Source organism: Meleagris gallopavo, chromosome 23, assembly GCF_000146605.3.
Source record: "Meleagris gallopavo isolate NT-WF06-2002-E0010 breed Aviagen turkey brand Nicholas breeding stock chromosome 23, Turkey_5.1, whole genome shotgun sequence".
In the NCBI taxonomy this organism is placed as follows: Eukaryota; Metazoa; Chordata; class Aves; order Galliformes; family Phasianidae; genus Meleagris; species Meleagris gallopavo.
This window is the reverse complement of record NC_015033.2, coordinates 3,144,688-3,155,822: the sequence shown is the minus strand read 5'-3', so window position 1 is coordinate 3,155,822 and position 11,135 is coordinate 3,144,688. Positions and strand designations below refer to the sequence as shown.

Sequence of the window (11,135 nt, the reverse complement as noted above, 5' to 3'; positions counted from 1 at the left end):
TCCTTATGCTGATTGCACTTCTGCTGCTACAAACAGCCAGGAGGAGAGCCCTGCCCTAAAGCCAGGCAGCGCAGTTGCTGTCTCAGCTCTTTTATGCAATTCCTCCTTCAGATTACACCAGGTTCTTACAGGGATGCACAGGCACCGGTGCTCGTGCTGCTGCTGATGCACACTCTGTGCTGTGCAGGCGTGGGTTGCCCCGAGGCTTCTCTTGGATGAGTGGAGCAGAAGAGCATCCCATGCTTTGGGAGCACTGAGGGGGCGGGATGTTGCACGGTGTAAGGTGAGGAGCGGCCAACTTGTTTTCCTTGGGTTCAGTCTTCCTAACCTGCTGTTTTTCTCTCTTCTCACTGCACTGGAGCAGTGCCATGGCTCTCCATTCCTCCAGCCTGAGGGCTTTCATTTTTCCCAGGCAGTGTTTTGGGAGCTAGTGAGGTCAGTTCCAGCCAATCCAAATGGAAATCCCATTGTTTGGACCCAGTCCCCTCAAGCTATGCTCAGTGGCATGGCTGCAGGGAACTTGGGCACACTTTGCACACAGCCTTGGCCAGCTTGGCACAGCTGTAGCTGTAGGATTGGATATACTGCTTTCCTCGGGGTTGACCATGAACTTCTCCATCCCATCTCTCCCAACAGGGTTGGGTTTTGCCACTGGCTCACGGGATGAGCATTGTCCCCATGGAAGTGGCACCCATGAGGGGATGGAGATGGAATGGCAACCCCAGGCTGAGGTTATCTCTCATCCCTGGCATAGAGTGAATTATGAGCTAATAGCACTTTATTAAAACAGTGTTTTGTATTGGAGAGCAAATCCAAGAGCAGATGGATGAGCAAGTGATCCATCACTCCCCATCGCACCGCCGCCAGCTGAACCGCCTCCCCTGCGCTCTATGTTTCAGCTGGGAGGCAGATTTACAGCCTGGTCATCTATCTGTCCTCAGTGCCATCCCGCCCAGCATTTACTTTGTCACCGAACTGCTGTGCTCAGCATCTCCCCACCCAGCCCTGATGCAGAGGCTGGGAATGGCGTGGCCCTCTTTCTCTCATTCTCAGCTCTGGGCTGAGCACAGCTGCCTCCCCCCACCCCAATCCAGCCCCACTTTGATCCCAGCAGCATCACTCAGTGCAAAGAGTATGGAGGGGGGAGGGGGGGGGTGAGAAAAACCACTCAGATGCAAAACATGCAAAAAGAATATTTTACTGACAAACAGCAAAGGGTGGGCTTAGTTTCAGGAGCAGAACTGGTTACCTACTGTACAAACATATCGCTGGAAGGGAAGGAATGGCTGAATTAGGCTCGCTCGTTGACCCAAATAAAATCACAGTGTGCTTTTCCTGCTGCCTCCCCCACCACGTGCTCCAGGATGTCCCTCAGCTCGGGCACAGCAGCCCTAATGCCATCTGCACAGGCAGGTGTGTTTAATAGAAAATTGGCCATTATTGCTTTTCAACCACAGTAGGGACTGCTCTGGGCTTGGACTGGGAGCAGAGGGTAATCTCTCCCTCCATTGTTATCAACTCAAGTTGTACCTCTCCTGTCTGATGCATGCAGAACGGGTTTAAATGCAGAAAGAAAAAAAAAAAAAAGAAAGGAAGGATTAACAATCAGGGAAAGCAGCACCTTGGGGTCTGCCCTTGTGTTCTCACTGCAGGGCAATCCTGGGAGGTTCCTCCTGTGCTGCACCGCCCTGCTCCCCTGTGCACTGCCCTATCATTGGAAGACACATCTGCTCCACCAACGTACTCGGGGTGAATGCATTCTGGTCCAAAGGTCTTTCTACTTCTGCTGAATGCATGAGTGATGGAAGCTCTTCTGGTTTTCACCTCTAGAGATGCTCCAGGAGCTTCTGTTGGCTGTTTCTACCTTTGAAGCTCTCCCAACATAGAAGTGGGGGTGGGAGGGGGGTGGCATTGGAGTGGGACTGCCCAAGGGCTCTCCTGCCTGTGCCCTCCAAGATGGTACCCAATGTAAGTGAGGGCTCCTGCTGTTTGCTCGTGCCTCCTGCAAACTAAAATACTGGCTCGTGGGCTGAAGGGAAGCTTCAGCTCCCCCATCACCCTCTGCACAGCTTTGTGTTTTGCAGAATCTCTACATGGTTGAGGCTAAGGGGGACCTCTGGACCCAGCCCCTGCTCAAGCAGTGCTGCCTGGAGCAGGATGACCTCATCCTTCTCTCTCCAAAGAGAAGACTCCACAACCTCTGGGCAACCTGTGCCAGCACTCCAGCACCCACACCATGCACAAAGAGCTTCCTGATGCTCCATTGCCTGTGTCCCATCCCTGACACCTCTGGGAAGAGCCTGGCTCTGTCCCCTTTGCTCCCTCCCTTCAGATACTCATACAGATGGGTGAAATCTCCCTAAGAGCCTTCTCTTCTCCTGGGCGATGCTCTGCTCCCTTCACCATCTCAGTGGCTCTTTAGAATCCTTTGGGACTGGGTATTCTCTTCTCCCAGCTGCGTGCAACTGGAAAATGAGGTAGAGAACAGCAGTGAGAGCCACCAAGACCACCCTGCCATGGTGTGAAGCTTGGGATGTGGGTCTGGGCTCCCTTCTACAGCACATGGCCACAGTGATTCCAGATAGGAAGCAACTGGACAAGATGGCCTTCCTTAGCACATGGCTCTCCTACAAAGAAGGGACGCGGTGGGAACAGAGGAGGGCTGGCACAGGCTGGGTTTGATGTGCTGCTCTCAGGGAGGACGTTTCCAGCACCAATCCCAGCTCTGGAGGATCAACACGCACAGTTTGCAGAGCTGTCTCCGCTCTAAAAATAACCCCTCCTGAGGCAGCACAACGTTCCTCCACCACCAAATGCTGCAGGAACCTCCCTCAGAGCATCTGGTGGCCGAGCGCTGGGACACGGAGCACACTCCCACTCCTTGTCCAGCTCTGCACCCCACAGCATCTATTCTGCAGTGCCCTGACCCTGTAGTGATTGCTCTCCCATGCCACCACTGCTTTTCTCCCCACCCAGACCTTTTGCACGTGGGGCTGTCGCTGGGTTTTGGGCTGTTGTTGTTGTTGCGGACTGGTTTGGTTTTGTTGGTTGTTTTGGGGATATTTTTTTTTTGGAGGGAGGGTGGGGGAAGACTGGATCAGAGAACAACAAACAAGTCAACAGTAGTACATCTGAGACAATGAACGAGGAGAAAACACCCCCACACCCAGACAGAAGCAAAACGAACACATGCACGGGGAAAGAAGACAGAGCAACAGCAGACTTCACACAGCCAAACAGCAGCAGCCTCGTAGGGACAGAGCAACGAGCAACTGCAGTGCTGGGAATGCTCACGCCAAGCACGCAGCAATGGGCACGTCCCACAGGGTCACATCTACAGGAGCTCCCTGGGTTCAAAGGAGCCAGCTGAGCCCAGTAATACGGAGCTTCGTGTCTCTCACATTGAGGTTGGAAAAGAACCCCTAAGATCACCCAATCCAACTGTTGAGCTTGCCTGGCACTGCCCTTGCACAGACCGTGTCTCTTGGATAGTGGCCTTGCTGCGTGGAAAAGAGTTTTCCCTCTTGTTTATTAAGGATAAGAACCAATAAGGATAAGAACTCTGCTGGCTCTGTGTGTCCTGCTCTGCAAGAGAGGGGCTGCTTCCCATGGCTTCAAGAGCAGAGAATTGTTCCTAGTGAATTTAATTGCTCTGAGAGTATTTTCTTTTTTGTTTTATGTTTTGACTGAGTGTAAACAAAAGTGAAGCTCACGTGGTGATTGCTGCAGCCACAGCAGATTAGAAAACCTTCTGTTCTTAAACCATGGGGATGTGCACCATGCAGGATTGGTTTTTTGTCTTCCAGAGCCTAACAGACTCCTGAAATCCGGGTGTGGATCAGACGATCAGCTGCCACCTCACCCTCTCCAGTTGCAAGGTTCACAATTAATATTTCAACCACAGCCGAATTTCAGAGAAGGGCAAAGCCAGTATGTTCAATTCTGAGTTGAGATCGCTGCTTGAAATCCCTTTTGTGAGAGGCACCAAGCAGAATGTTTATTGAAAAACGGTCTGTTTCTTTATTTGTTTATTTTCCCCCTTAACTTGTTCCAAAGGCTCAACATTTGTCCTCATCCCAGTGGAACTTTCTCCCCTGCAGAACGTCACCCCATCTTCAACTCAGAGCTGAATGGTCCCCACCTGTTCTATGCTACAGCTCAATATGTGCCAGAAATCGCACAAGGCCAAGCAGAGCTTGGCCAGCTGCCCCCTGGCTCTGAGCCCGTGGAGGTGGGCATCTTCTGTCCCTGGAGGCTGTGCCCCTGTGGGCAAGCACAAAAAGGAGGCTGCAAAACCTCGTGTCTTGGAAAGGAAACGTCGCTACCCAGATGCTAACAGGAGGCTGTGGGCATCGCAGAAGTCCTAATGACAGACAGTCAAGCAGACAGACACAAGTACAGACTGGGCAACTATTGAGGACCTGACAGAAACTGGGACTCCAAGACAAGAGGCAGTATGGGACAGCAAAGGTAGGAACTGGGAAGAGCAGCTGTGGTTGGCCCTTGGCCGGTTTTGGGGCTCATAAATAACAGAACTGGTCCTGGGCATAGGAAGCAACCAAAAGGCGAGGTGGAGAAGCCAGGGTTGGGAGGAGAAAAGCTAGGGGTCATGGTGCCCTTTTCCCTTCTCTGACATTGCAACCAAGCAATAGGAGGCCATTGACAGAATCAAGGAACCTACAGAAAAGAAACAACAGTCCTGCTACCGCTCAGCATCCTTTAGTTCTGGACATTTTCCATATAAACACAAGCCTGCTCACCATGAAAGAAGGAACAAAGGAGCAACGGCAGCTGCAGGGCCACCACCTTTGGTTCTCAGCTCCTCCCTGGCTCACAACACAGCTCCCAGCCCAGCACATCCCTGCCCACGAGCACTGCTCCCAGCTGCTCTGTGGGAGCAGAAGGTCTCTGGGCATGGAGTGAGGATTCAGATGCATCACAACAACACTGAAACCCACGCCTAAGCTGTGCCCAACGGAAGCAAAACCAAAAACCCCACAGGAGCATCCATGGCTTTGACTTCAGCCCTTCCTGCCGCATCTGCTTTGGGAGGTGAGTTTGGCTTCAGGCCAAGCCCAGCTCGCTGCAGTGCTCCACATGGCACAAGGATCAGGGTACAAGCCAGGTGTAAGGCCTCTCAGCCCCATCCACTTCTCCACCCTCTCTAACAGCAGCAAGGAGTAACAGCACCGGCCCCATCGCATGGGCTGATCCCTCACAGAGCTGCTGCCCTGCTAGGAAGATTTCTCAGCTTGCTTAAGGCAGGTTTCAGTGTGCAGCAACACGAAGAACAAATCCATCACGTGTTCCTTCCCCCACAGCAATGCCCAAAAACACAAACCGAAGCAAAGGGACGCTGCCCTCCCATCTGTCTGGCAGCATCCCCTGTCCAAACCTGCTACCATTCTAGCAACAGAAGTAACAGAGAAGAGCAAAACCAAACCAAATGACCAAAGAAATGGGGGACTTCTAGCACTCGGATGAGAAACTGCATCTTCTTCATGTGCTCCCACCTCCATACCCTCAGCCAACATTCCCTGCAGGGCAGCTGGATGTGCAGGACAGCTGTGAATGCCAGGAAAAGGGGGGGTTGAAAGTATAATGCAAATCTCTTTTCTCGTTTTGTTTTTTTTTTTTCTTTGTTGTTTTTTGTTCTGTTTTTTGGTTGTTTTTTGTTTTTTTTTTTTACTATATGTACACAAGTCTGACAATAAAACGTGGAACACAGTGCAATGTCTTGGCTGCGTAGCATCCAGGACTGGCTTAGTTGTGCATCGTGGTGTGCCACGGGGGACACACAGGATGGAGAAGTAAAATGATGTCCTCGCTGGCTTCCAGAGAGGTGTAAAAGTAGGAGCTGTTCCCCTGGAAGAAGAGCAAAGTCCTCTTTAAAACCTCACTGCAGTCTCTGGAGGGGAAGGCGTTCCTCAGAGGTGCCGTGGGCTGGGATGCCCGTTATGGTACAGCTTCTGTTTGATGTGCACCATGTTCCCAGTCGCCTCCTCGTACTGCCTGTGGTGACGTTTTCTGAACTCCTTTAAGTTACAAAACTTTGGAATCCAAGACCAGGAATTGTCTGGAAGGCAGAAAGGAGAAGAGAGATATTACAGAGATGCCGTGACCTGCGCTCTCCTGCCTCACCTGCGCTGCATCCCAGCAGGCAGGGCCTTCTGCTTCACTTGGAAGGACCCTGCTCCAGAAGGGCACTGGGAGCTCAGCCAGGTGGCTCCTGGACGTCCCCAAGGATGGAGGCTGCACAGCCTCCCTGGGCAGCCAGTACTACAACACCCTCACCTAAAGAAGCAGCTCCATTCCTGGAGTGCAGCACAGAAAGCCAGCGTGCCAAGGCCAAGCAATCTGTACCTGAGCCTACAACCAACGCGAGGCTCCCGGCTGCAAACCGAGGGTGCAGAGAAACCCAGATTTCAGGCCAACTTTCATCAGTGCTCTGCTCACATGTGCAGACACACAGCCAGCACCCGGAGCAGAGCCCTCAGCTCCACACACAGACGTGGCCATGGCCAACATGGAGCCACCGGAGCCCACCATCTGGCCCAAGGATGTGCTGAGGGCCGCACTTACCGTACCGCCGGCTGGTTCTCCAGGCTCGCACAGCGTAGTGGAGAACCCCATCCATCCACACCAGAAACCAGCTGATACAAAAACCCAGCAACAGTCCCAGCATCAGATCGATCTCTTGCTTGGTTACATTGTCAGTCACAAAGTAGTTCTCTGAGGAATCCACCACAGACTGATCCCCGTCATACGGAATGACGTAATGGACGTGGTGCCTGTGGGGAACAGAAATGGGGAGAAGCATCAGTGGAGAAAAGCAGGGCGTGTTTTCCACCAGCATCTCCTTCCACGGCCAGAGGCTCTGAAGCCCTATCGACACCGTTGGGCTCAAAAACAGAAAGACAAAGAGCAAAGCACAGCACCCTGCAGCCCAGAGCTCATGTCGCATTGCTGACACAGGCTGCCCGTGCTTGAACTCATCATCTGTAATGCAATAAACAACATTCGGGGCTGCAGCGGTCGCTCCCTGAGTTCAGAGGTCAGCCATGCCTCTGAGGATGCACCAGTTGCATATTTGGGTTGCATATGCAGGTTGATGGAGAATCACGCCTGAGAAACGTCCAAATAATGTCACAAGTGAAGTTCTGCTCGCAGGATCCTAGTGAAAACAGCCCTTGTCTTCACGAGGGCCAAACAGAGATCCACGTGGGCTCAGTGAGTCCCAAAAAGGGCAAATCTTGGGAGAGCCGTAGGCATTTTTCTGCTTTGGTTTGATTTAGCAGGACAGAGTGGCACCTCTGGAATGCAGTAGGGAAGAGGGGCAGCCCCCCAAAAGCCTTCTGGTGGCAGCTCAAGCCCTTGGAGACGTGGCAGGAGAAATTTGGAGGCATCTGCACATCAGTATGGAGAGGTATTAATTGAGTGCATAGGTCCTGGGTCCCCACCTCAGCCCTAGGGAGCTGGAAACTGGAACGTGGCCTGGATGGCTCTGGGAGCCAGATCCAGGGAGGGAAGGCATCACCTCTGAGCCTCCATTCAGGGGCCAAGCCTAGTGCCCAGAAACACAGCCACATGCAGCCACTGGTGGTACCAAGCAGCAAAGGACTTGTGAGGTCCCGTTGGTGAGCACCAACACCTGCACCCCTGAAGCAAAGCAGGGATTGCATTCACTGCTTTGTCCCCAGCAAGGCAGCACCAGCTCAGGTGAGACAGTGGGACACGAGCTCAAGCACTCCTGCCCCTTCCCAGCCCTTGTGATGGGGATAGATCTCCTCCACCCCTTAGCAAGCAGTGCATGAAGCCCTGAGTGCAGCCGTGGCGGAGCAGAGCCGTGGCCGGCACGCCTGGGATGCTCCCTATGGAGCTGCCCAAAGCGCTAATGTCCCTTCCAGTGACCTTGTGAGCCTGCTGGCTGCTGCAGCCCAGGCACAGCACTGGAGCCCTTCAAAAAGCACTGCTGTTTAGGATTTGGGAGAACAAAGCTTATCCTGTGCTGCTGGACAGTCCCGGGATGGGCACTGAGGTGCACCAGTCATAGGGGCTGCAGGAGGCAGAGAGTCTCTGTTCTGCATCTCTGCCTGACCTTGCAGCCTCTCCCCAAATGTGCCAAGCAGCTCAGCTCCTGGCAAAGCCATGGCCAGCAAAGCTGGGCTGCAGCAACAGGGATGGCTCCATTGCAATGGTGAAAATGTCTTCCTGGGATCTTCTATGCTATAGCAGCTGCTGGGAGCCCAGGGAAGGCCTGGTGGTCTCCAGCACAAACAGTGAGCATCCTCGGCCTCCCAGTGTGTTCACAGAGGGTACGGAGACACGGAGGATTAAGGATTTGTTCAGAGTGTTAAAAAAAGGAAGAAACAGAGCAAAAATGATGGGTTTTGGTGCTTGGCTTTTGCCACAGCATCTTTGCTTGGGAGGGACAAACTCACCCAAGGTCACCCAGAAGGTCGATGCCAAGGAGAAGACCACAAACAGAGCTTCTGAGCTCCTCACCCTGTCCCAGGCAGGGAACTCCCGAGCCCCCTGGCTGTTTTGATGGGTCTGTGCTCCATGCAGGTGTCATCTGCTCTCCCCAGCTCACCCAGCCGCCACGGACGCCCTTTGGTGATTTTCCTTTGCATGACATCACCCAGCTCCTGATCTGCTGCCAGCCTGCTGCTTCCAGAGAGGACCCTTTCCTGGCAGGGACAGAGGCACCCGGAGTGGGGCAGTGCTTTGTTTCTGCAGCCCTGCACAGCCCTGTGGCTCCTGCAGCAGGGACAGCCCAAGGAGGGGGACCAGAGAGGCTGTGGACAGCCTGGATAACTTCCCACATTGGAGCCAGAGGGTGCCAGGGATCCAATCCAGCAGCAACATTCCTGCACTGCCATCAGCAGGAGCTCTCAGATGTAGTTCTCAGCCCTTCTACCTCCAGCAAGAAGGCAGATACTGAGAGAGGAGCAGCCCCTATCTCCAGGTGCCAGGGCCAGCCCAGCTGCTGTACTGATGCTGTCCCTCCATCCACCATCATCACATCAGCTTCCTTCCCAGCCAGCTGGCAGGACTCTGCCATCTGCTCCCCCACCAAACAGCCATCAGTGCAATTCAGATATGACCACCTGTCCCAGAAGAGAAAGGCCATGAAGCAGCCATGGCAGTCGCTGAATGCTTGGCACCACGCAGCCTCTCTCTGACCTCCTGTGGCCGCAGCTCCCCTCTGACATAACAAACCTAAAAAGCACCCAGCATGGCCACATCACTCTTGTGCCAGTGCATTGCTACCTTGCCTCTGCCATCAAGTGCCAAGAGCTTTGGTCTGAAACAGGCCTGCATAGTCAGGGTTCAGCAGCGCCTAGCAATGGGCTGCTTTGTTTCCCCAGAATTCTCAACCCTAACAACTCTCCTTACTCACAGCCAGTGCTCAGGTGCATGGAAACCAGAGCATCCATGGGGCAAGCATTAGCAGAAGGTGTTTTAGCAGATAGCAGCCCCTTTCACTTGCCCGGGACCTCCGTGCAAGGCATGGGCCATCACAGAGAGGCCCAGGGGATGGCACATCCCTTCCCCACCAGCCATGCAGCCATGAGACCCCAGCGAGGCACCCCAGGACAGGGCAGCCAGGAGCTGAAGCCTGGGCTCTTCCCTCAGGTCCTGCACGCTGAACTGCAGACAGTTCCTCTCTCCAAGGGCTCCCTTTTGTTACCAGCACAGTCAGAGCCCTTTGCCAGGACCCGGTGCCATGTTTCATAGCTCCAGGATATGCCCCGCCTGGGACCCGGCTGTGTGCACGGGGCTGAGCCCAGAAAGCAGCTGCAAAGAGGATGAGGCACGTTTCATCATCCAGCCCTTGAACCAGAGGGAGCACAGTGCACAAAATCCCTCACTCAGGAGTGAAGGCAGCTTTGTGTTTTGTTGGCAAGATCCATTTCTTGCACGTACCTAAGGCAACCAGTGAACTTCCACCTTTCGCTTCCTGTCATCTTGACAGTTTGGAAGCTGTGTTGTACACTTTCTAAGAAATGACCTGACTCCATCTGAGGACAGAGCCATGGCCCATTCATCTGCAGCCCTGCCCCCTCCTTAGGCTTGGGCAGAAGGAACGAGGCCACTGACACCAGCAGGACCTGGCAGTGTTAAAGTACATTACCAACAGCTGATTTTCACCACCACTGAACACAAGCACGGCAAGAAAAAAGAAAAACGGGTTGAAGAGGCAGAGGACAATTCTTAAACAAGCAAAAAACATCAAGAAGTCTCCAAAAAATTACCCAAGAGAAAGACAATCCCTGACAAATAGAACCAAAGGCGCTGTAGACGTTGCTTCCCAACTGGCAGTAGTGTAGAGGTGTCCAAGGAGCCAGGGTGTGTGGTCTGCTCTCAGATTGCTCTGGCCTGGCTCTGCTCGGCCCTGGAGGTACCTCCTTGCTCTTTTGCTACAGGAACCATAAGTCGAAGTAGGGTGGATGGGATGAGCAGTGGCTTTGGTTAAGGTTTGCACACCCCAAAATGTGAAGGTTTGCTCAGCTCCCATCCGGGGCCACCAGAGGAAAGCAGTGGCTGGGAGGATGGAGGAAGTGGCCGGGGGTGGCAGTGACCAGGGCTGCAGGACAGGGATCATGGAGAAAACCAAAATTCACCTCCACAGCCAAAGCTCAGTTCCTCAGCATCACCCATGGAACAAGGAGCTGCATCTGTGGGAACTGAGCGCTGCCCAACAGCCGTGGCAGGAAACTGTGCAGCCCTAAACTTGCAAACAGCAAAGACATCACCCAACGTCCCCCAGCGCCAGGCCTGCGCTCTGTGCAGCACCATGATGGCTCAGGAGAAAAGCCACTGAGAATTGGAAGCTGACTGACAATCACAGAGCCTCAAAGTGACACCGTCCTCAGCAGCAGCAGCACTCCATCCTGGGTGCAGAGCTGCCCGGACCCCAACTCCTTCCATCCTCACCAGCATCCAGCCTACAAACCCCCCCACCCCCCAGGGAAAGCACACAGCCCAGTGACTGCGAAGGCAAAACACGGAGTGTTGGAATTCAATCCAAGTTCCTCTCCTCCCCAGGGCTGCCGGATGCCTGCACACACGCATGCACACAAAGGAAATGGACTTCCAGGCCCACGGCAAACTCTTCTTGCAGAAAAACA

General features: G+C 53.7%; 1 protein-coding gene across 1 annotated transcript; it reads right to left on the bottom strand.

Annotated features, from left to right (window-relative positions):
- Positions 1-1,043: 1,043 nt before the first annotated feature.
- TMEM240 (transmembrane protein 240) lies at positions 1,044-7,859 on the bottom strand. The gene is made up of 2 exons (XM_031556656.1): positions 6,583-7,859; positions 1,044-6,076 (listed from the first exon to the last, which is right to left on the bottom strand). The coding sequence occupies exons 1-2, from the start codon at positions 6,962-6,964 to the stop codon at positions 5,928-5,930; spliced, it is 531 nt and encodes a 176-aa protein (XP_031412516.1). The 5' UTR covers positions 6,965-7,859; the 3' UTR covers positions 1,044-5,927.
- Between the last annotated feature and the right edge of the window lie 3,276 nt (positions 7,860-11,135).